General features: G+C 42.0%; 1 protein-coding gene across 4 annotated transcripts in view; it reads right to left on the bottom strand.

Moving 5' to 3' along the window:
* Positions 1-26,186, bottom strand: part of camsap2b (calmodulin regulated spectrin-associated protein family, member 2b) — a 41,986-nt gene that overhangs the window by 11,811 nt on the left and 3,989 nt on the right. For 2 of the 4 annotated variants that reach the window (XM_034888757.1, XM_034888759.1), the window contains exons 2-14: positions 21,097-21,356; positions 13,729-13,908; positions 12,553-12,639; positions 8,443-8,475; positions 7,079-7,220; positions 5,511-5,650; positions 3,863-3,953; positions 3,604-3,708; positions 2,983-3,052; positions 2,579-2,863; positions 916-1,648; positions 562-708; positions 244-475 (exon numbers count right to left, since the gene is read on the bottom strand). In XM_034888757.1, coding sequence (XP_034744648.1) covers positions 244-475; positions 562-708; positions 916-1,648; positions 2,579-2,863; positions 2,983-3,052; positions 3,604-3,708; positions 3,863-3,953; positions 5,511-5,650; positions 7,079-7,220; positions 8,443-8,475; positions 12,553-12,639; positions 13,729-13,908; positions 21,097-21,356 — 2,505 coding nt within the window. The remainder of the gene's footprint in view (positions 1-243; positions 476-561; positions 709-915; positions 1,649-2,578; positions 2,864-2,982; positions 3,053-3,603; positions 3,709-3,862; positions 3,954-5,510; positions 5,651-7,078; positions 7,221-8,442; positions 8,476-12,552; positions 12,640-13,728; positions 13,909-21,096; positions 21,357-26,186) is intronic. The other 2 variants (XM_034888758.1, XM_034888760.1) reach the window with 1 other exon arrangement.

The raw sequence follows: 26,186 nt of genomic DNA, 5'->3' as shown, positions 1-26,186 counted from the left end.
TATTTTAAGGAAGAACATTTATTTATTTACAATACATTATTCATTCACAAAGAAAATTGGTGTCCTTAAAAGGTTGGAGTTTTCTTTCTTTTTTAATTAGGGCATTAAGATCTATTTACAAAAGATGATTTTTATATTCCTCTTTTTAGTTAACTTAAGCATGGGCATGTAAACTTATGAGCACCACTGTATATATACACACACACACATGCAAGATGTGAGTGTGGGGATTCTACGACTCACCTCCACCATCCTCACAGGGGGATTTCGGAGCTGCTCCGTCTGGCTTGCATCTCTCGGCCCTATCCATGCTGGCCTGGCTGCTTCCCTTTGAGGCTGTGAGGGGCTCTGGAGATGGGGTCTCTGCCTCCCCTGGGCTGGGGCTGGGGGGGGCAGTGATTCCTTTTCTTCTCACTACGTTCAGAAAGGCTGTTCTGCCCATCCTCTGACGATGGCGGGTGAAAGCTGCTTCCACCTGGAAGATGGGAAAAAAAAGCAACATGGCGTGAGCATTAACATTTAAAGCTATACTACTATCTTACTTTCTTTATATGTGTTTACCTTCTTCTTCTGGGCTTCGATGGCTCGCCGTTTCTCCTCCAGCTTCATCCTCAGCTGAATCATCTCTGAGGCGATCAGGTGGGACGGGTCTCTCGGGGATGGCGTTACTGGAGAGGGAGATGTGATTGGCAAAGGAGGTGTAGACATCTAGAAAGAAAGAAGAAAGAAGTGAAAAGATCAGTGGCATTTATTCTATGCCAAATAACTTCACTCCAAGTTGAATTTCTGCCTCTGCAACAAAGGTAGAGTTTATGGCCACGGTTAAAAAGATGTCATACAAACAGTTTGCCAGACTGTATGTCTACACGGGAGTTAAAATAAAAATGGCAATGAGGGACACACAATGGGACGAACCTGAGAAGAAATGCTTCTTGGCAGGTGTGTATACGGCACATTGAGATCTGAACTCTCTGGCGTGGTTCCTCCACTACTCCGTCCCTCCAGCTTCCTGAACTTCTGCTCTGCAAAGCTGGTCATCCGGACCATGGCGCCTCCAGAGCCTCCGGAGGACGAGACGGGGCTGACTGTGTAGGACCTGGGGATTGTGGGTGCTGAACTGGGACAGGGGCTGCTCCTGTCCCCTCTCTCTCCCCTCTCATCCTCGGCGTCAGCATCACCGAGCCCTTTCCGTCCTCCTTCCCGGTTTTTCTCTGGCTGGTCGGGCAGAGGGCAGGACCGGGTCATGGCCTCACAATCTGGGTCTATATCTGAATAGTCTCTCAGAGAAGAGGAGTCCTCATCCAAGCTCTGGATGTCCTCGGTCCTCACGTGAATTCCTGTGTCAACTTCATCAGTGGACACAGAGTTGAGGTCATGGTCGTTCAGCCGAGCCTTAGCTGAGTCCGGGTCGTCTCCTTGACCGTGGGCCCCTGGTGGGTCTGAAGGGTCCCAAGGCTCGGCGCCGTGGAGAAAGAAGCCATTGTCTCCGTCCCCCACACCCAGGCTAGCATGGGGCCTTTCTGTGTCGTGGATGATCTTCAGGGCCTCCTCAATGCTTGGAGGAGTGGATGGGCTGATGTGGCCACTACAGTTGCCATGGTGATTGTTTTGGCTGTGGTTGCTGTCCGGGAGGACTCCATTGGAGTACCTAGAGACAGGTTTGGGTAAATTAACTGATTGTTGTTCAAGTAACAGTCAGCTTTGGGGTTTTTTTCTCTCCTGCTTACCCAGATCAAGATAAACTACTGGGTGTTCTTCTTAACTTTATGTCTTTTCATGCAGTTTGAAAATATTTTTTCCTGTAAAATGAGATTTAGCAGAGCCTTTAAGTAACATATGGATTTAAGAACATCTGAAATCAAACTTTTTCGTGGGGTCTAGCTATAATAACTTTACAAGCACGTTGAAGTCTTGAAACTTACATACATCTATATATAATTAGATTAGAGTAGATTCAACTTTATTGTCATTACACATGTACATGTACAAGGCAATGAAATGCAGTTTAGGTCTAATCAGAATTGCAACAGCAGTAAGTGCGGGATATATAATGGTTTCATAAGTGCAGGATGGATATCTACTGAATAAATGTAGAAATGAATGCTATTATGAACAGAATTTTACAGCTAGATTATCCTATGAATATAATATATATAGATAACAAGTATTGTGGACAAGATTTACAGGTGAATATGTACTATGAACTTATATACAGATGGCTATTACTATGAACCGAATTTTTACAGATAGATACATATAATAAGTTAGGTTAAAATGAGCAGTATAAGAATGGATTTAGAGGTAGTACAAATGAAGTTTGGGCAGAAACTAATCAAATTAAAGTGCAGTGGGAAGTAATTGCATATTACAGTAAAAGTACGATATTGCAGATGTATATGTAAACAATTGGTACTGTAAATAAACATAAATAAAGATAATTTATACACCTCTAATACCCATGCAAATTAAAGTACTTTGGTTTTGAAGCCATCCATTGATTCGTCTTGTGTATAAAAATCTAAACTGTTCCTTTAATTTGACCAAATGGCAATTTAGAGGATTGATGACTCTGTTGTACCTGCTTTGGTCCATGACAGAGAAGGTGTTGTTGCGCCCCAGGGGTTTGAGGGAGGTGAACTCCTCCTCCTCCTCGGGTATGTGTCTGGCCTGGCCGTTGACATCGACGGGCCCGAGGGACAGGTGGCGCTTCATGTTCCCTCGGGATGCGTAGTGAACTTTGAAACTTTGGAGACCGTCACTGCTGGCTGAGCGGGTCATACCGCTGAGGGAGGGAGCTTCACCGGGTAGCAAAGTCAGGTCTCCGTCCAGAGGGATCTCAAAGGAGATTCCTCGAGAGGAGGAGCTGAGGGAGGAGGGGAACGTATTGTTAGATAATAGGGAAACAACAGACCATATCACATTTGTAGTTACATGAATGTCATCTACTTTAGTGGAGTACACGTGGGAGTTTAAGGTACTAACCGTTTTTCTTTGGGCCATGTCCCAACACAGCCATCCACGTAGGACATGGAGGTTGACCTCTTCATTATACCTGTTAAAGACACAGAGTGGCTTCTTAAAGGATGTATCAAATGTCTTAACTTCGCCAGAGAACAACAAACGTGGAGTAGTTTAGTTTCAAGAAGACAGGAGCTTAAATGCATACACAGTGTAAGGTGTAAGCAAGAGTACTGCTTACATATTCCAGGATTGTGGGGATTTTTGCCTAAACAAATACGACTGTATAATATGCAGTTGCTAAATGTTCAAGTGTAGGGCTCAAATGTAGCATTAGCATGACAGGACGTCTGTAAATCAGCCCCTAGAGGGCGTCTGGTTTCAAAACACACGCACATATTCTTCCACTGTTTTGTATTCATGCCCCAGGTAACAGCTAAATAGTACTGATGATGTCATTTTGCTTAAATGCACCACACCAGTATGTATGGGCAAAGTCTGGAAAGTATGTGTTTTGTGAAAGTTATTTTGAGAAAAATAGTGATACCAAGGCTCCTGTTGTATGGACGAGTGAGGAACACAAACCAATCCACGCTAGCATAGTGACATCTCTGCCTGCATAATAACTGTGCTCAGATGTTTTACCCTGTGCAGGGGTGCACTCTGGACTGCCAGGTCTGTCTGCATAGCTCTGTTGAACTGGACTGGACACAGGAGCCATTTTTCTACAGGATGATACAGGCTCACAGGCTGCAGAGGGAAACATAGGCCACATACTCAATATTCAACTGCAACCTTGAGTTAATTATTGGAGTTATCAGTTAGCATGCATAACATGTCAAAAACTGTCATCATCAGTGCAGTTGCAATGGGATGCTGATGTTATTGTGAGTGTGTACTGTACCGTTTGGGTTGAAGACTCTGGGCTGTACAAATGACGGTTTAACCACTTCAAACCACCAGAAAAGCTCAGCCATAAACACCAGGTAGTTACTCTGCAAGACACACACACACACACACACACACTGTTAATCTTACAGTCATATATGTAGTTATTTATTAATGTCATTAGCACAGTCTCTTTGCAGTTACAGCTTCCTCTCCTTGTGTCTCTGTACGGATGTCAGTTGAGCTACAATCGCAATATTGTACAGCATTTTGACAGATCAATAAGGTCACGGCTGTTGCTAGGGAACAGGCTCAGGTGTGTGTGTGTGTGTGTGTGTGTGTGTGTGTGTGTGTGTATCAGTACATGTTTCATTGTCGACATGGTTTAATGACACCATCTGGAGTTTAGTTGAAATATGTCACACGTTCACAGATAGATGCACAAAGCAGCGAGTGAGTAACCCAAATCAATGATGAATTCATTCATGGTGTAAACACAGTGGCTCTGGGGGCCTACACAGATGGTTTCATCAGTAGGAAACCTCTTGTTTAACACACACAGGTCAGTTTGTTGACATTCTAGCAGGGATCTAGAAAAACCAAAAATATTTCTATTCCTATAAAGTGCATCTTTATTTGAGACCATAGACTGCATTAAATAGGACAGCTTAATGCCATCTTCTTTTTGTGTAGTATATTAAATAAAGGGGTATGCACACATAATCTCACACAAACACACACACACACACACACACACACACACACACACACACACACACACACACACACACACACAGTGCCTCTTACTATCTTTGTGGGGACCCACCATTGACATAATGCATTCCCTAGCCCCTTACCCTAACCCTAAACATCACAACTAAATGCCTAACCTTAACCCTCGCCCTCACCCTAACCTTAACCTAATTCTAACACTAATCCTAAAATCAAGTCTTAACCCTCAAACAGCCCTTTAAAGTCCAACATTTTGGACCTCACAATTAAACTGGACTCCCGGTTGTTGGACCCCACAAAAGTAGTTAAACGAGAACACATGCACACACAGACTTATTTTCATATTGAATACAGAGCAAAAGGGCAAAGACTGCCCAATTCTGGAAATCGCCTTGTGTTGTTTTAAAGAATGGAAAGTCCCAGTCAGCTCGGACAGTGACCAAATGTTTCTACCCACGGTCCCTGCATAATATGTACCCACACTGTCTCTGCTCCTTCTAATGTCTAAATGGCACAGAGATGCTTTAAAAGTTGTACAGAAAGGAGATATCCGCCTAAGAATTGGGTAAATCAACAGATTTTGTTGTTTGATAAAAAAAGTCGTGAGGGATGTGGAGGGGAAGAGAACAAGGGAGGCAGGCGGGGACGGGTCAAGACTGTGAATGTCCCTTGAGCAAAATCTGTCCTCTGTCTAAATGTGGGGGGGGGGGGTCTGTACACCCACACACACACAGTAACAACCCTTCCTGTAAGAACCAAGCCTGCTCACACACTTCAATATTAATCTTTTCCTTACATGACTCATTTTTGCCTACTTAGAATTTCCCGCCCTGACCCTCCTTATGCTCCCAAACACTTTGTTTGTCTCTCTTTCTTTACGTAACTGTACATTATACAACACAACAAACACTTTCCATGTCCTACTTCCCTACCTTTATGGATGCATGTGCGTACAGCATGTCCTCCAGGCTGAAATGGCAGCAGTGGTTGAGGTTGTTCCTGCAGAACTCCTGCACCAGCTGGAGGTTGTACAGACTGTCAGCCAAAGACATAGTCTCCTTGAGGCAGATATCTGCTCCGCCAGGGGAGGGGTTGGACACACACAAACACGCAGGGGAGGGGTGATAGCAAAGACCAGACAGGAAGACAAGGCAAAGATAAGGCATGGTTTACATTTTCTTTTAAAAGTAGACGAGAACTAAATTACCCTACTTTCCTGCTACAGTAGTATGTGCACCATATGTGTAGCTGATTTAAATCACTCAAAACCCTTGATACAGTTAATGACACAAGTTTTCAAACTCCCTCTGGATGAATCATCAGGATTTTTACTCTCTGACGAGAGGGACCAGGAACAGACAACCAAACATTAGAGCAGCTGAGGTTTCTGGAATTATGTTAATCTGTACTTTTCTGTATTGCTTCCAGTAAAAAGACCCAAATGAACTTGCTTCCACATCTGGTTCACATGTGTATGTACGCCCTGTGAACTCCATTCAATCCCAATCAAGAGACTCAGAGCGCCGACATGAGAGTTGTTTATCTTTGAAATAGCTGCCAGCTACTCCTCTAACGGTCCTTCGTCACATATCCCTCATGACCAATCACAGCCCAACTGAAGGCATTTTTAGAAATGAGGACGCAGGCGAGCTGAGAGGAAACCAGTCTTTGTTTCTCTTTGTCTCACACTCGGTCCTGAACCCTCTTTGTCCCACAGTGTCTTTCTTGTGTCAACTTCCTTAACAATGTCCTCCATTTATATCATCCTTAATCTCATTATTGACATACTTACTTATATACTCAAAATGAAAAAGGTCCTCATAAAATAAAGGCTTAGTTTGAAGCCCTCTATTCAATGTGTAATGTATAGTTTATACTTTATTAAACTTTAAATGTATTGTTGGTGGAAGAAGTATTCATTTGAGTAAAAGTATCACACTGAAAACTCAATAACTCTGTTACAAGTAAAATACCTTCATTGAACCGTTTACTTAAGTAAAAGTATGAAAGTATCATCGGGAAAATGTTAAAAGTAGTTCTACTCAATGGAGAAAAATCCTCACATTTTAGAAACTGGAAACAATCAAAACATGTATAAAGGTTGGGTTGTTTAAGGTACAATAAAACATCGTATTTTATAAACTACATGTGTTTTGTGTGCTAAATATCTTATCAAAGTTTGTGTAGAGTCAAAAAAACTGTATTTCTCTTTGAAATATAATGCATTCTTCAGAGTAGAAGTAGAACGTGGCAGGACAAGAAAAGACTCAAGTAAAGTACAAGTACCTCAAATTTGTATTTAAGTAAACTACTTGAGCCACAATAAAAGAGCCACCTTTGTGCTGTCAAGTTGATACTGAAAGTCAATGTGGTTAGCTCATTTCTCTCCTATTTCTAATTGTATTAGTGAACTGATTCGTCTGTTTGGAATGACACCAAAAGAGGGTGTGGCTAGTGCGACCAGGTGGGCGTGGTTACAGATTGAGGGGGTTGTTCCCACCTTCCAGTCTGACGGCCTGCGGGCAGTAGAAGTGCAGCATGGCGGTCAGGGCGCAGCCGTCTGTGTTGTCCTTGAGCAGGTTCTCCACCAGGGGGAGCGATGGAGCGCCCCTCTGCTGGGCATGATCCCTCCTATAGCGAGCCTGAAACCATGGCAACGGCACAAAGACATGTCATCGGGCTGGATGTGTATAATACAGCTGGCTCTCTGATTGTTGGTGCAAACACACCAGCGTCTGCAGAAACACTTTTATCAGCATGCACTAATGCACACACACACATACCTACAACTCAATAATAAAAACACACACATGGTTAATTTGAAGGAAGCATAGGGTGGGCTTCAGGCTTAACGCAAATAATGCAGATTAAATTGAACATGCAAATAGTCAGACACAACATCTGAAATTTTTTTTTTAAATTATTTTGAATTATCTTAAATTATAAGGATCAAAAGAGGTGCAATCATAACACTTCAGCACTATTTTGCTCCCTTTGATTGCCTCTGAGGAGCAGTTAGTTCTCTAGAAGGCAAAAAAGAGGGAAATGCATGAAAAGAATGAGTTGTTTTCTCAATCTTCCACTGTGCATGTGATCACGCTTTATTTAACACGATTACTCTTTGACTGACTGATTGACTTTGGAAGGATGTTGCATTTACTGAACTTAAAAAAAAACAGTGAAAACACCTTTAACTGGGAAACTTTTCCCGTTGAACTTTTTGAATTCCCCTTCAAAACACAAGACAAAACAACCAAAAAGAGTTTACTTGCAAAATGCAATGTGCAAAATCATCATTTTACTTGATTACATTGTTTTGATCGTTAAACTCAAAATCACTGTCAACATTTTTATTACTGTAATTGCACAGACCCAGAATGAACAGGTTTTACAGTACCTCTTCAACAATATACAATAGAAGAAAAAAGCAACTTGCCACTTTTTTTTATGCACAACAAGAGACATGCCAGACCAAACAGGAAAATGCATAGCTAACAATACCGGGGCAGTGGCATTTGTTTCTGATTCAGGTCTTAAGTGGACCGTCTTACAAAAATAAATTGGCTATTTCTTGGTATTTATAGGCTAATGCTACAGGACTGCTCTTCCAATTAGAGGTTTTGACCCTGAGAGAGAGGCAAGTTTAAAATGGTCACTATATGATTCAATCAGATTCCCAAGGAATATGGAGACAACGGCTGGGGTGGGAGGTATCTGACCAGTGCATGATGGGTCTCAGGGCCACATGCAATGACAATAGAGTTGGAGGGGACAAAGTGAATGGGGTTTTGGATTAGACAGAGGGGAGGAAGATGGTGGTGGTTGGTGAAGAGGAGTTCTTCAGAACAGAATGGATGGACTTACAGGTACTAATCTCCAGTACCATTTGCTAGGAGACTTGATGGTGGGTGATGATTGGATAACAACAGGAGAGAGTGGGAGAGGGATTAGGCCAGCAGCAATTGAGCAAACAGTTGAGCAATTGCAGCTGAGACTGGGGGAGAATCCCTCTCTTAACACTAGTAAGATGTCCAAGAGTGCATGCTACACTTCTGCAAAGGCTGCATTTAATCAATTTGTCAATAACATTATATAACTCATATGACATTATACATTGCAAACACATAACTTTGGCTCTACATATAAAATCCAACCAGAAGAAGATGTTTGAGATTGACATTTTACTAACGAGTGGAGCACTTAAATCTACACATAAGGCGCAATTAAAAAGGACTTAGTCTTCAGTCTCACAAATTAAGAAAAAGAATACTCTCAATAGCAATGCTAACTTGCGGTTCATTATCTTAGTTTAGTGTGTCAGAATGCTGACATTTGCTGATTAGCGCTAAACACAAAGTAGGCTACACCTGAGACAGATGGGAGTTTTGTAGGTATTTGGTCATAAACTCAAGCATTCCAAAGTCTGCAGGGTTATTCAAATGGGGAACACAAATATCTCTACAACATTTCATAGCAATCCTTCCAATAAGAGTTGTTTTTCATCCTGTACTGTGAGGAAACCCTTTAAACGTTTTTGAATTTGCACTCATTTCTTGGCCTCCATCCAAAAATAGAGCTTTCGAAGTATGTTGCAAACTAATATACAGACAAAAAAAATGGGACCTACTACTTAACGTCCTTCATGGAAGTAATCAAAGCTACAGGCGTACATCCACACACTATCCACACACAGAAATGCTGAGCATTTAGTCATAAGACCACGTCATAAAGACTTTTTTTCCGTCCCAGAATAGATTCCGTACTGAGAAATATTTTGCACTTATCCATTAGTGTGTGTGTGTGTGTGTATGAAAAGATCTCCTCTGAGTATTATGTCCTAGTCAGTGAATAGACTTCTGTTGAAGTTGTTAATGCAGAGAGGGAGCTGTGTGATGGAGCATCCAATGGGAAAGCAGCTGACTGACACGGAGTGTACAGTTTATTCACCACACGCATTAAAAGACCTTCTTCCCTTGTTCTCGTCTTTGACAACGCCTGAGTGTGTCTATTGCATGTATATCAGTGTGTGGTTGTGGTTGTATGGTCACATGGCCCATGTGTATTATCAACTTACAACTACAAAGACACCAAAACAAAACAATGAGCATAGAGAAAAGTTGCCAAGAAACTCCCCGTAGACAAAAGCTCCTTCCAAACTTATTTAGCCACTTGTCACATCCTGCAGCTCTTTCTGAACAGAGTGGTAATTTAGTGCGGGAACACACTCACCATGTGACAATTTTACAACCTGCTGTATTTAAACAGTTTAACCTGTCACTACCCAATGTGAATCGAGTGCAGATGTGAGTCGTGAGTCGTCCCTTTGCGACAAGTAGCATATAAGATGCTAACAAGAAACTTCTGTTATGTATACAGTAAAAATTGACCTACTTAACAAAGTTGGTTCACTGTTGGCTACAAGTTAGCATCAAACACAACTAAGGCTGTCAGTGTAATGGCGTTTTGAGCTAAAGTTAGCAATCAAGCAGTCATAGATAGATAAACGTTTTTGAAATGACTGCGAGCTTAGCTACAAGCTAGCAATCAAACACAACAAAGGCTGTCAGTTGAATGGCGTTTTGAGCTAAAGTTAGCAATAAAACAATCATAAATAACGTTTTGAACTGATTTCCATCTTCTGTTATTGTTGGTAATGAGAAAAGTTGATTATTTTATGGATTTCCTCTGACACGTTATGCCGTAAACCGTTTACATCTGAGCATGCGCATCTCACATCTGCACTCGACTTACATGGGGCAGTGACATAACCTATGATAATATGTGTTTTCAGCCATGTTGAGGTGTAGCTTTATGGATGGCAATGTTAGTCTGTCAGACAGTTGCCTTGCTCTAGAGATTGATAATATATCAAAAACAAGTTTGGCTATATATCAGCTGGATTTTGTACAAATATTCATGATGAAGCCTGGAGGTCTTGAGTGAAAAGTCTAGCCCACCGTTTGAAGGAGTATCATGAAATTTGGTCAAGATATTCATATAGGGGGACATGAATGGATGAATTTTAAGAACTTTGGTAATCTACTTTTTTGACCAAATACCTGCAACATTAATGACATTCCCATCGGCTTATGCCATTTGGTGCTAATTTAGAAGACGTTAGCATACTAGCAACATGCTAAACTAAGATGGCTGTCGCTGCCCAATGTGAGGTGAGCGCAGATTTGAGTGGCGCATGCTCACTCACTGTCAATGTGTGAAATCCGTGAAATGATAAACTTTTCTCATTACAAACAAAAACAGAAAACGGAAATCATTTCAAAAACCTTTAAGCTATATATGATTGTTTAATTGCTAACATTAGCTCAAAACGCCATTCCACTGACAGCCTTTGTTTTGTTTGATGCTAACTTGCGGCCAGAAGTGAACCAGCTTCGTTATGTACATTTTTAATGTATTGACACTACAGAAGTTTCTCATTAGCATGTTATGCTACTACTCGCTATGTTACACATGCGCAACTCAGAGCTTCGCTAGTTGCAAAGTAAAGCATGCGCGACTCAAATCTGCACTTGCCTCACTTTGGACAGTGACAATGGCACACATTCTTTCCAAACATTAGCATGTTTCTATCACTGTGAACATTTTTGCCATGCTAGCTTTAGCATTTAGCTTAAAGCACCTCTGTGTCTCAACACAGCCTCACAGAGTAGCTAGCATGGTCTTTGACTCGAGACAAAGGCTAGCACACCAGTTAGCTAATTTTCATTGAAACCACACAGGTTCAATTTATTTACACATTCAGCTCAATCAGAGTTTAAGTAAGAGATATCCTCTTTGACTTGCTACTTAATTGCAGGAAGTTTACCTACTCATCTACTTTGCAACAGTTATATTGTACTACGCTCGCAGTGAGATTATATTCCGTTTTCCATTTTCAAACCTTCCCCCTTTGGTCAGTGTTTAGGAGCAGCGATCCGAGACGAGGGTCATGGCCTGATAAGGCCTTGTGCTGTAGCTTTATGATTAAGTGAGTGGAAGAGGACAGTAGCCGACTGCTGTGTGTTTGTCCCAGCAGACTGACTCGTTATGTCACGTGGACCTTACATAACTATGAGGCCTGCAGGATGACAACACTGTCTCTGTCTGTCACTGAGTCCCTTTCGCTACAGCTGACAAAGTTCCTGAGTGTCTCTCTCTATGTCTCCCACCCCGGTGTCAGTTCTCCCATTCCCCTCTCTCTGATTTTCCTTCCTCACTTTTCTTCTCTCTCTCTCACTCTGTTTCACATTTCTTTGTCTCCTCTAACAGCGAGCTAGCGACTCTTGCCAACATTTCTCTGCAGCTGGTCTGAGACTGAGCTCATCTGTTTCTCTGATGTACAGAGCTCTGTGAACTGTGCTGTATGTGTGTGTATGTATCATGTGCGTCCATGTGTGTGCCTTATGTGGACACAGACATGTGTTGATGCCTTTGATTAACAGTAGGACATATTTAAAATGTAATATCAACAGAAAGAAGACAAAAAAGTTTGTGTAGCAGAAAATACAACTCAAAACAAAAGCAAATTAGATATGATAAGGATAGATAATTAGATGAGATATTAAAGGACAAAAGTCCTATGTTGGTTTTCCTTGCTATTCCTAAGAAAATATTTTGGGGGAAATATACTTGTTTGCTTTCTTGTCTGGAGTTGGGTGAGAAAATGAATACTCATATCTGAGTGGAGTGTGATCTCAATCTTCTCATCTGACTCTTGCGAATAAGGAGTCAAAGAATTAACAGTAATGTCAAAACCACAAGTCATTTTTTAACATTTTGGGTGGGCCAAATTAACAAAGGTAGAGATATTAAGTATTAATAAGTGAGCTTTAGAGGTGCTGGTAGGGAGATTTTTGAACATTTGACAGAACGGGGATAGCCGTTTCCTCTTGTTTCAAGTCTTTGTGCTAAGCTAAGCTAGCTCCGTATGTAATGATGAATGAGTTTGCGCGGTTAATGTGTGTGTCCTCTTACTTTGTGTGTTGTTGTGTTTGACTCCTGGAAGTAAGCCTCTCTCAGCTTTTTTTCTTCGACAAGAATGTCCCTTAGGTGTTCATTCACCTGGAGAGAGGATAGAGGACGGACAGACAGACAGACAGAGACAGACAGACAGACAGAGAGAAACATACAGAGACAAACAGACAGACAGACAGAGAGAAAGACACAGACAGACACAGACAGAGACAAACAGACAGACAGAGAGAAACATACAGAGACAAACAGACAGTCACAGACAGACAGTCAGAGACAAACACACAGAGACAAACACACAGAGACAGACATAGACAGACGCACATACAAACAGACAGACAGACAGAGAGAAACATACAGAGAGAAACAGACAGACAGACAAAGACAGAAATACAGAACAGACAGACAGACAGACAGAGAATAACATCAAAATTGCGTTTTGTGCACACTGACTGAATGTTAAGTCTTTGCTGGAGAGAGGAGAAACTTGAACATGATAACAGCACACAGTTGACTTCAGTCTCAAGCTCAAAGTAGAAAGAACTTCAAAGATGAAGAAAGACAATCCCATGTTTTTTTTTTTTTTTAAATGTGTGTGTATATTTGTGAATTAATCCATCTTTCTGTCCTGGACTGGAAAACGGAGAAAATGAGCTTTTGCAGCGATCATTGTGTGTTTAACTAATCCATGCCATGCAATTTGCATCATATATTTTGAGACAATTGGGTCAAAAGTCTCCTGCAAGTAAAAACAATTTGAAATGGCTTAATAAACTGTAAAATGGTGAAATAAACTAAAGATGAAATCACAGAGACTTAACTACCACAATGCCCTCTTAAAGCTTCCAGCTTACTCCGGGTCTGATTTTACTCCCCCAAACCAGAGGACGTTAAATGGAGTCTGTTATCTCTCTGTATTCTCTCTGGCATGATAACATGTGGTTGGTGCCAGTTCTTCTCGCAAACATATGAGAATCTGAACCAGCGTTGTGGCAGAATTGAGCACTAACAGTCTTCCCAGCACCTCTCGTGTCTTCTGTTTCCCACGTAAAACAGAGAACTGTGTGTTACATTGGAAAAGGCTTAAGGGTGTTTACAGTTTTTGTCCTCTGCAAGTGGGAAAGCACATGTCCTCGTGGTTTTGCGTGCACACAAATGTGCTCCTGTGTGTATGCGTACCTTGTTGATCCAGGTGGCGATTGCATCCTCGGTGTCATAAGGCAGCTCCTGGACGTGTCCGTCACCGTGAAGAGGTTCAGCCGAGGAGTACCTGTTGATGCAGGACATCACCCTCTCCACACTCACCATCTCCACAGTGTAGGCCATCATCAGGGTATCTATGAGCGCCAGATGGGAACTCTGTAGAAACATTAGAGCGTTGCAAGGATTGTGTTTTTTATCTCTCACTTTTTTTCCATAAGCATCAAAATAACAATAAGGGGCCAACTTTATATTCCCATGTTGTGCTTCTCCGTGATTCTGTGCCTCACACCTGGCTGACACTTTGTGTGTGTGCGTGCACGGGTGTTTATGTGTGTGTGTGTGTGTGTGCTTAAAGAGCCCATATTGTGCTCAATTTTAGGTTCATATTTGTATTCTAAGGTTGTACCAGACTAGGTTTACATGATTTCATTTGTGTGTTTAGGTCTCTGTTTTAGCTACAGAGTGAGACATCTCACTTCTATACTATTTTTATTGGGAGTCGCACATGCTCAGTAGCGAGGTAAGATCACATCAGCTAGATAACTCTTTCTCCAACTTTGGTCAGTCCAAGGCAGGATTAGCTGGGAGACTTCTTCTAGACGAGGGCCACTTGTGGAATACCTGCACAACAGGGACAGGAAGTAGTTCTTTTGGAGATTATGGTCAACTAGTGTGTGATGTAGCAGTGTTTTGCTATTGAGAACGAGCTAGCATGCTACCGTTAGCCACCTCGTCAGCTCACCCGGAGACTGAAGACAGAGGACATTTAGAAACCGTATCTCAATCAAAACAGCATGGATAGGTTTTTTCCCAAGTTTGAATGCATGTGGAAGCACCAGAGACACAAAATAACACTCCAAATCCCAGATAATGTGATTTTCTTTCATAGTCTGGGCACTTTACGCAAAGAGTTGCCAAAAAAGTTTTCATTCAACATTCAAACCTACTTGGGATGTCAACTGAGGACACTTTGTGGACACCAGAAAGTTGGTGAGATCCGTCCAACACCCCTAAAACACTCTCCTAAACTCTGTAAATATACACAGTAAGTACTTTTATAGTGCACACATTACCTAATGTCGTTTTACCGGCCATCAATCCCTACAGCACACAAAGCTCGACATTCTCCCGGCCTTTCTTACTCCATTCCAGACCGGTCAGACTGCCAGACCTCCCCTTCCCTTTCCTGTCACACCACCATGTCAACTCCAAAACATGAGTGTGTGCGTGTGTGTGCGTGTGTGTGTCTGTGTGCATGTGTGTGTGTGTGTGTGTGTGTCTGTGCAACCTAACTGCCCAACTAACTAACTAACAAACGCCTAAAGACAGGTGTGTGTGTCTGTGTGTGCATGTGTGTCTGTGTGAATGTGTGCGTGTGTGTGTGTCTGTGCAACCTAACTGAACAATTGCCTAAAAGACAGATGGGTGGGTCTCTGTGTGTGTGTATGTGTGTGTGTCTGTGTGTCTTTGTTCGTGCGTGTGTGTGTCTTTGTGCGTGTGTGTCTGTGTGTGTGTGTGTGTGTGTGTATGTATGTGTCTGTGCAACCTAATTGAACAAACACCTAAAGTCAGGTGTGTGTGTTTGGGTCTGTGTGCTTGTGTATGTGTGTGTGTCTGTGTGTCTTTGTGCGTGCGTGCGTGTGTGTCTTTGTGCGTTTGTGTGTGTGTGTGTGTGTGTGTATGTGTGTATGCATGTGTCTGTGTGTGTGTCTTTGTGGGAGCGTGCGTGTGTGTGTGTGTGCAACCTAACTGAACAAACACCTAAAGTCAGGTGTGTGTGTGTCTCGGTGCAAGTGTGTGTCTTTGTGCATGCATGTGTGTTTGTGCCCGCATGCGTGTGTGTGTGTGTGTGTATCTGTGCAACCTAACTGAACAAACACCTAAAGTCAGGCGCTCCATGATCCAGGTGACCCAAACCAACAGACGTAAACAAAGCAGTGAGACCTCGTCCCACCACAGCCGGTCCCGTCAAGCACAGGGCTCTATTCAGAACTACAGAGCCTCTTGGAAAAGCCAGTGTGACCAAGTGTTTCCCATCCAACCAACAACTGATCCAGCGCTATGACTCAAAACTGCTGTAGGTTTGTGTTCCAGTCTAAACCAACAGCGTGTACTGAAGAAACATGGCTGCTAGAAACAGACTCCTTATGGGAACAAGTGCTGAGGTGTAGAGTATTAAATGGGTAAACAGGATCATTTGGATTGTATGAAGTTAGATTTGTTTCTTTATTACATGCAATGTAATAAAATAAATTAATAAAAGATCTGAGAGAAAAAAAAAATATTTGAGAAAAAAAAGTTATCACACTGATAGCAAAAAGCATTTTATTAGAGTAAAAAAAATATATTTCAGAGAAAGAAATTTAGAAAAATAATAATATTTGAGACAAAAAAAAAAAGTTTAAATATAAATTTGAAATTTTAAAAATTATTTCGTGGAAAAAAAGTCTCTCTAAAAATCACAAATATATATTTGTGGCTATCAGTGTGAAAAAAAATTCAATCAAAAAAAAAAGTTTTTCTACTTGCTCTCAAACCTAAGTCTTTGCTCTCGATGCAATTTCTTGCTCTCAGGATTTTTCTCTCACTATGAAAATAGTGTCATGGGCGGGGCCACGCTCCTATTGGCCAGTCGGGCGAGCACCGTCTTGTCTTGGGAGTCCATTTGAATCATTACACCATTGTCACCGCATGGATGCGCTGCCTTAGCGTTAGCTAAGTAGCCGCCAACCCGCATCTAAATTATTGCGTTTTAAATGATCTTACCCTTTTTTAACAGTCAAACTGAAACACTGGCATGAAGCTCCAGATCAGCCAGTGCGGAAACATTGCTAAAAAGCTTGGGTGCCGACCTTTTTTCTCTCTCAGATCATTTATTTCCTGGCATGTAATAAAGAAACAAATCTAACATAGGATTTTAGCCTGATATTGAAATGTCATTGAAACCGTCTGCAGACGCTGTTTTCGAAATTCCTGCATCTTCAGGATATTAAAGTCAGATATTTGACATTACGTGCATTCTTCTCCAGGAGGTCCAGCTGCCGGTCTGGCTTACAGCTGGAACCACTAAGAGACGGGGCCCAGCAGCTTAGACTGGAGCTGGAGATCCAGAAAACATCATTTTTCATAAAAACCCACTGAGCCTTTTCTGTGATTGAAGCTCTTCTGATTACATTTGCATAAAACCCTTCTAAATCTTTAATGTTGCTAAGCTTGTGAAGGTGTGTGCCCAGTGCCCATCCATGTGTGTGTGTGTGTGTGTGTGTGTGTGTGTGTGTGTGTGTGTGTGTGTTAAGCCACATGCATTTAAATGGTAATGACAAACCATTTTGTTAATTTATGTTTTATTGTAAATTAACATGTTAATTGAAACACAAACATGGATTGTAATTTTGTATGCCTATATAGTTATATGTAGAACGTCACTTGACAGAATGTTTTGAATATGAATATGATTAGGCAGGGGTCAAAAAAGGCAGAGAATTATGTATTTCTCTTTTTTTTTAATACATTTTTGGGAGAGGAGGGGACGGACTTTTAGAGTAATAGTATAATAGTTTTACTGTATAATAATTACAGCGAGTAACTTTTTATGTTTCTATTTGTAGACAGATTAAACAAAAGATAAAACATGTTAATTTGTCTGTTTTAAAGGTGCTACTAGGCAGATTATTAAACTTTAGATAAAACCTGGCTGTTTTCCTATGTTTATCCCCTAGCTTTTCTTCCCTATCTTTTTGCTAAGATAAGCTAGCGTCGTAATTAAAACTTACACCACTGTCTTTAATCGTCTTATCCAACTCTGTGTGTATTACCAACAATGTGAAACTGTTCCTTTAATAACAGTTTTTAAACATTAATATCGTCTAAATGTCACAAAGGCAAAGGTCTACTTTGATGCTACATCTACACGTGTGTGTGTTAGATTGTGATATTGTGACTCTCACATTTTTTACCAAGTTATTGTTCCTCGCTGTGTTGTGTAGGTTTGTCTGTGTCACTGTTTTCTCCCTGTTTCAATAGGACATTGCATGTAGATCTAACATGCATGTGTGTATGTACATATGGGTGTGTGCACGTGAGACAGAGAAGGAGACAGACCGCTTACAGACTGTTGCCATATCCCCCTAAAAAACCCTACTGTTGACACTACAGCATGGATTTAAAAGCCATGTGCTGTCTATTATGTCATCACAAAGACCTGCTTTGGTGTGTGTGTGTGTGTGTGTGTGTGTGTGTGTGTGTGTGTGTGTGTGTGTGAACCACTCATGGTGACAGACAGGCCTTATAAGGCTGTGAAAATGGCAGATGCAAGTCATAAAGAGCTGTAAAGAGCTGCTTTGCTCTCATGCACACGCTCCAACAGGGGCATCGGTATTCATCCTCACTACTGTTGTGTACATACGGCTGCATGTGTGAGTGTGTGTGTGCATGTGTGTGTGTGTGTGTGTGTGAGTGTGTGTGTGCCCTTGATCAAAGGCATCTATAGTAAAAAGAACACTACAGCTGAGCAAACAGTTAATCAAAGTAGCCTCTTTCTCCACAAAAGTGTCCATTCAATGCAGGTACACACTCATAAATGCCCCACATCTGAGCAACACAAGTGTTCAGACACACACACACACACACACGCTGCAGGAACTTTCAATTAGCACTACAGCTTCCTGTCCTCCAATTTCTCGTCTTAGCGTCTTAGGTGGCTGTGTGCGAGACAGAAAACTGAGGTCAAAAAGAAACTAGTGAACTCACAGATCTCATGCATACTGCTGGAGGTCTGACAGCTCTTTGAAGGGTGTGTGTGTGTGTGTGTGCGCACCAGGCTTAACACACTGTAAGACCCCACCCTCCACAGTGCTGCAGTAGCGCACATCATCCCTCCTCTCCTCAACCCTCCCTGCTCCCCTCCATGTAATCCACTCTTCTCCTCCCCCGTCGTCTCCCTTTTGTCCCCTCCTCTCCCTTCTTTCCAGATCAACAGTGGGCCTTTCCCACCCGTTCTCTGGCACATACATGTTTGTCGCGCCCTCCAAAAAGACCTTACCCTTCCCTCTCCTTAACTCATTCCTTCCCTGCTTTCCACAGCTCTTTGCCATCTCCCCCTTTCCACTCGTCCTCTTGAAAACGTCCACACCCACCCTTCCCTCTCTTCTCTTGCTCTACTTTCCAGCTAACTCCTGAACCAAATGGCAGCCCCGAAACTCTCCATCTTCCCCCCACGTTTCCTCCTTACTCTCTATATAGCCATTCACCCTGCTCCTCCTCCTCCTCCTCCTCCTCCTCCCTGACTGACTTTTTCTTCTGTTGCACAGTATTTGGAAAATCACGAGGTCATCATTTTCACGGCAGATAACCCAAAAGGAAAAGCCTCGACTTTGGCATGACTGAAGTAATCATGCTGAGTCCACAAATACACACACGGGCAGTTCCTCTACTTTGCAGAGCCCATTTGATGATTCCAGAAGGGCACAAAGCAACAATAAGGACGGAAAGATTGATGTGTGTTACACAAATGAAGGTCAATAGGGAGTCGATGGGCTGCGGGTACCATTTGTCTACTTAACACTGTCAATGGAAGTGTGCGCTAAATCACCTGCATGCACACAGAATCGCAGTGACCAAGAGAGATGTATAGACACACACTTGCACTTTTTATAGGTGAGAAAGGACATGGGATCATTAAGCGCTGCACCTAATCACCGCCCATCATTCCCACCTCATCAATGAGTGATGTTGTGAGCACAATCAATCAAAAAGTATAAAAAATGACCCAGACTAGGGACTTTGAATTACCCCCTAGAGCTATAGGGAAAAACTGGAGAGCACAAGCAGAGGGCAAATAAAATACCGGGAGAGAGAAACATGCGTTGACACTGGCAGGCTTCAATTAAGATAACAATGTTCTCATTTAATCCACAGTAAGTGTTTGGATAAGACAGAGGTAGGGGTAGGAAAGGATTAAAAAAAAAAACCTGAGTGGAAGAGAGAGAGCTGAGGAAGGAAACAGTAAGAGAGAGACAGGGAGACAGAGTGGGAGCCGGAGAGGGAGGGAGCGGAGAAGGGGGTGCACTGCAATGCAGACACCTTTTGGCGTCGGCAGACGTGCACGCTCTCCAGCCATGCGTGTGGTAGCAGTGTGTGTCTGGATCTGCTGCCACTGACTCACCTTTCTTCCATGACTAAAACACCATAAATGCATGTTTTTTTTTTTTTGGGGGGGGGGGGCTCAGAATCGAATCCTCTCTACACAGCCCAGTAAAACGTGGTAGTGTCATGTGCTACAGCTTAAAAACGAGCTAACTCATTGATTAGTCAATAAACAGGAAATTATAAGTTATATTAAGTCATTTCTCAAGCAAACATGCCCCAAGTTAGCTTGTTCCAACCTCTTGGATGTTAGGATTTTCTGCATATCTCTGTTTAAAATCAGTGTAAAGTCAAAAAAAATTGAGTTTTGGACTGTTAGTTGGACAAAACAGCAATATAAAGACATTACTTTGGCAAAAAAATAATGAATTTTCAGACTACGATGAATCAATAAGGAAGATAATTGTCCATTGCAGCAATGTTATGTTCTTCCATTCAATGCTGCCCCACATTATTGACAACATACTGTACTACTAGGACATCTCTAGGGCATGTTTGCACGGAGCGGTCTAATGACACAGGGGCCGAACAGTGAGTAATGCGTTGCTATAGGAAACCTGTCATTAGCGGTTGTTTCTCTCTCAACAGGATAGATCTTGGGGGGGGGGGGGACGGTTTAACAGTCAGACACATGGAGCCGTACATACAATCATAAAACCTATGTATTTCCTAGGGGAAGACACTAAATCACACAGTACCATCCACTGTTAGTGTAGTCCTGAAACCATCAGCTGACTCATAAATCAGTCGATGGAAGTCATTTATCAAGCATTTGCTGGTTCCAGCTTGTCATATGTGTGGATTTGCTGCATTTCTCTGATTTAGGGCGTTTTGGACTTTTAGTTAGTCAAATCACGCAATTTGAAGATGTCATCTCAGCCTAAGGGTAATCGTGTTGGACATTCTTTGCTAGTTTTTGACCTTTTTTTTTCAATTAATGAAAATGAATCCTTCTTCGTAGCCTTGATTTATATGCTTACGCAGTCACATGTTTGTGAGCATATGAATGCATTTGCAAATGAACAGACTGAGCTATAAATCCCCTGATCCCAGATTTGATATCTTGTCACCATGTGTACATGTATTGTACAATTGTATGCAGAAAAAACATGAATTAGAACCAATTGTAACAATGTAAAACCAGCAGAAAAATCGGCATGTTTTCAATCCCATACTCAGGTCCTGGACCTCTCCACTCACCATGTGTATGGGCGTGCTGGTCAAATCCCTCTCAGTGACCAGTCGGTCCTGGTCCGTGACGTACAGGCCTTTCTGGGCCAGGGCCTGGATGACAGCGTTGTGTCCCAGTAGAGGTTTGACAGCATCGCTGCGGAGGATCAGGCTTCCCGCCCGGCAGTAGAGCTCTGCAGACTGGAGCAGGCAGGCCACCGGAGGCTTCAGGTGCTCCTGGTTGTACTGGTCCCTGTATAAAGGCTCGGCCAGCTCTTCTGGAACTGCATCTGAGCAGAGAGAAAGACACAGAAATGAAGAGGGCGCCCTAGGTTACAGATGATATTCTATGACCTAACCCTAACTATAACCCTAACCATAACCCATCATCCACACTGAATGCATGTAGACAATCAAAAAACACTATGCTGTTTTTTCTCTATTTCATGCCTTTGTTATTGTTGCTATGGCTCCCGTTCATTGTAGCTCAGAGCCTCGCCATCGTGCCCACAACCTGCTCAAAGCTTGTTGCGTACATACAGTACACTAACACACACACAGATACAGAAAAGACTTCATACACCACAAAACCTCCTGAGCTACAGTATATTTTCACTGAAAAATAAAAGAAAATGAGTCACTCTGAGCCGTAAGGTCAGTTAGCGGTAGAAGTTCTCAGGCAGTTGTCACTATTATAAGCGCACCAATGTCATGTGTCTATTGTTGGTCCTTATCTTACTGATGATCCACACATGACATCTTGTGAGCACAAAGCCACAGTGTGTGTGTGTGTGTGTGTCAAGTTTGTGTGTAGGTGGAATTGGATTTTGCAAAGGATAGAGTAGCTTCTAATCCCGTTACCTTGTCAAGTAAATTTGATTTGAAGAAAATAGCTGGACAGACACGTGCACGCGTACATACAGAATTACACTTTAGGGCTTTCTTCATCATACTTTGTTGATAACCACGTTGTGACTTAACGTTATACTAGACAAGTCATCAATCTGTCATCTGTGCACCTCTAGCCCATCACTTTAGTCAGACAAGACTTGTATAGGAATGTGTGTGTGTGTGTGTGTGTGTGTGTGTGTGTGTGTGTGTGTGTGACACTTAAGTAACACTCGAGTATAAGTGTGTATTACTGGTGCATGGGGTCATTTCCTCTCTGCCTGCCTCTGAATCACGCTGAAAAAAACAAAAGGACCATAAAGGAATGTATCTTAAAGCTACAGCTTTCTGCTTTTTAATGCTCAGAAATAACAACACTGTAGAGACAAAACAACATAATGAAATTAAATATTTAAAGCTCAAACACCATTAAACCTTGGTAGTTTTCCAGTGGCTGTGTGGTTAGTGCAGCCCTGCTATGTCCCAGCGCCAGCTGATGAAAATAGATCATGAAAACCACATCAACATCTAGTGTTTAACCAGTCTTGCGTCTTTTCACAGCTATTAAATCGATCCAATGAGAATGTGAGATTGTCTATAAAGTTGACTAATGGAGCTGTACTTAAAGAAGCCTCACATTTGGTAATTTAAGCAACATTTGTGTGAATTTATTTGGATTCTTTTGTTAGAAATGGTGACTTACAGTCCACTCTTTAAAGAGAGAAATCCCTCAGAAACTATTGAAAAAGATACAAGCTAGGTAAGCTAGGTTTTAGGTAATGGAAGTTTGCACTTTGTGTTTAATCAGATGACCTTTAATCTCCGAGGTTAGGAAAGTTAGGTTTCTAACGACATAATATAAATCGAAGAGCAGGCTACAATAGAACAGACAGCAAGTTTTTATAGAGATGAAAATCTGCCTTGTCAAGTAAAAACCAAGTTAGTTAGCCTCTTCTCGCTAAGCGTAGCTCCTATCGCGCCATTTTAATGCTACGAAGCACTCACCAGCCGTTAAGCATTCCATTGACTGCCATTCATTTTGCCGCCATTTTGACAGCAACAACAACTTTACATCTGAAGCATTTAAAGAATCTATTCGTCTGTTGTTTATTTCTAAACAAACACGACAATGTATGAAAGGCTCCATTACCTTGTAGCTCATGTTATGGCTCCGTAGCAGACGCTTTTGTAAAAATAGGCTAACGGTTGGGTCATAACCACGCGGCTTAGCGGCCCATAGCCAACAAACCACCGTATTGTCTGGAGAAGCTCGCAGACAGTTTGGACTTCCATCAGCTGTTTAGGTTTAATTACTACTGTTAACTAGCATTTTAGCTAGCAATAATTAGCCTGTGTCTATGTTATCGCCTTACATATACCTACGTTTTCCGTCTCTGCTGATTGGGAATGATTGAGATTTCTCTTGCACGGCTACCAGAAGACTTACAACTTTCAGGCACGTTGCTCACGTCACATCTACGTTGTCAAGCTCAGTTGGAGGCTGCGCAGTAACGCTCAGCCATCACTGGAAAAGAGCTTCTAATAGACTTCACTGGTCTATTAGAACAACAGGATCTGTTGGTCTATTCCTTTAACTGTCTATGGTAAAAACCCTCTCCTTTGTGATGGCCATCAAACAGGAAACAGACAGGAAGTAGCTGCCACAGGAAGACCCGGCATGGAGAAGACTGCTCCCATGGAGACCCCCGGGATCACAGCTCAGCATAAATACGTCCCGGTCAGCAGTGTTTATCTCTGCTGGCTAACTGCTCGTTGTTAAAAAATAATAATAAAAAATCAGTTAACAAACTGGGTTGCCAACTGGTAGTACATTTAGAGAATAGGTTATTAGTTCATAAGTTTTGGCTTATATGTTGTTAGTACGTGGTGTTGGCTTACTGTTCATTTGAAATAGTGCTGATCTCCCAATTTAAACAGATTGTTATCATGTAATGTACTAGATCATTTAAAAACACACACACACACACACACACACACACACACACACACAACTTTAAACCTGCAATAACTTTTTGGCCATTTGAATGCACCTGAAAGAAGTTGTGAACGCACCATTGACATAATATACACTTTTTAAAGGTTACATGCCGCGAAAATGTCCCTTTAAGAGTTTTTTTAACATTAATGTAAAATATATAAATAAGGACCAGGTCTACAGAACAGGACATGTTATACTGGTAGGGACAGTATAACATATATAAATAAAGATAACAGGACACAACTTTTCTTTCTATTCTCTGATTCGTTCCGTTTAGTTGTCTCAGCCTATTTCTTCACTTACTCTCATGCTATTGAAATACGCACCCACCTGGTGCGGTCCATAGGGTTCGTCACGTAGTGGCCCCGTGCGCTCACGTGCACTAACATGTGCAAGTGGCACGGTAACTGGCCAATGAAACATGATCATTGTAGTGTTGCAAGCTCTAAATCAAACACAACTAAGCCACACAGCCAACGGACGGGACGCAGCGCTCCACAAAATAAACAAAATATTGCGTACTTGTCGCAGCACTTTCGACATATTGTGATAACGATCTTGACGATGATTGAGTCAATCTATCTTGCACACCTCGATATAATATTGCACAACGAGATTTTGCAATAACAATATTGAGTCAATATATCTTGCACACCTCAATATAATACTGCTCAACGTGATATTGCGATAACAATATTGAGTCAATATAATCTTGCACCCTTCGATATAATATTGCTATATATTATATTATATGGGATATTGGTTTTCCCCACCCCTAAAAGTATGTTCCCGACCCTCTTTACCAAGCTGATGTGTGGTGAGCGTCTGGCATCGTAAGGCTACAACGCATCACCCAGGTACGTTCTACAAGTTGGTGGTGTTAGAGAGTCCCCCGAAGCGCTTTGAGTGTCTATGATAAAGCGCTACATAAATGGAATTAATTAATGAAGTCCCTCAGTTCAGGGGAGGAGTATGCATGTTTTCACTCGAGACACTACACCATCTGATTTCACTGTTCCTTCATACTGTAGCTTTAGAAGTGAAGCAGAATCCTCTCCTGGCTCTTCATGGTCTGTTATCCTCTTGGTTTTAAGAGACACTGACAGAGTTGAAGAATTGCATTTACAACCATTAGCTCAGCGTAAAAACTTGAGACTTTAAAAGACCTAACTTTTTATCAGTGCACACCTAAATCAATTCAGCTGTTATCCTAATAAATTGACTTTTTTTGCTCCGTATAACTGTTAAAATACATGCAACTAGTCTCTCCTAATTTAAATGCAGCTCAACGTAAATTCTTTCAGGAAGACCTAATTTAATCACTGGAATCAAGTATTGGAGGCGTTCACCTTCCTGCTTAACCAATCAGAATCATGCACAAATAGCAAGGGCCAATCACAGAGTCGCAACCCTGCTTTTAAAAAGCTGTTTCTCCCTTTGCTATCAGCTGTCGTTGCAGGCAAAGAGTGCAACCCTCCACCCCCCCTTTCCACCTCCAGTCATCTACTCCAGCTGACCGGTCCAGAGCCTCCTTCGGTCTGGTCTTCGGGCTACTTCGTCGCCACCACCGGTGTCTAGATTCCATCGGGGGGGCTGATGATTCTCTACCCCTATGTACTGTAGATATACGAAAGATTCGTATAGCGGTGGAGTCTAATCGCCAAAGACTTTTATTGAGCTGTACAATAAACCTCATTAGCATATCTGCAAACGTGTCTCTCCTGATTGAATTGTCATCTTCTGAATCCGCTAAATGAAATGTGTAGGTGACCTGTTGTGACGCAGGTTACATCGCTGCTGTGATGCGAGTGATACAGCCAAATCCAGCCAGAATCATTGTGGTGTCTGTGCTCCATTTGATAATCACCCTTTGGTGTAAACTCACCATTTTGTTTTGATTAAATACATAAATTACAACTGCATGCTGCTGCAGTGCAGTTACACTGAGGAACCAACGCCGAGGTAAACAAATGGCAGACAGTGACCAGCTACATTAGTCCCAAGAGAACAAAAATCAATGCTTCTCATGCATTGATTGGTAAAGCCCTCCTCCACTCAAACATGTGTTTCACTTATAGTTACTTCACTTGGATGTTTGAGCGTGCAGATACGATACGTGAAAACATATTTATATTTATCTGCTCAAGCTGGAAAGGTTATCTGTGCTCACTTAACACAATCCAGTAGTGCTTCAAAATGCAACGTGAAACTTCCAGCAAACACACAGGCACCC

Source organism: Etheostoma cragini, chromosome 12 (assembly GCF_013103735.1).
Source record: "Etheostoma cragini isolate CJK2018 chromosome 12, CSU_Ecrag_1.0, whole genome shotgun sequence".
Classification (NCBI taxonomy): Eukaryota; Metazoa; Chordata; class Actinopteri; order Perciformes; family Percidae; genus Etheostoma; species Etheostoma cragini.
Note: the sequence above shows the minus strand (reverse complement) of the source record. Positions and strands in the feature narration are given on the sequence as shown.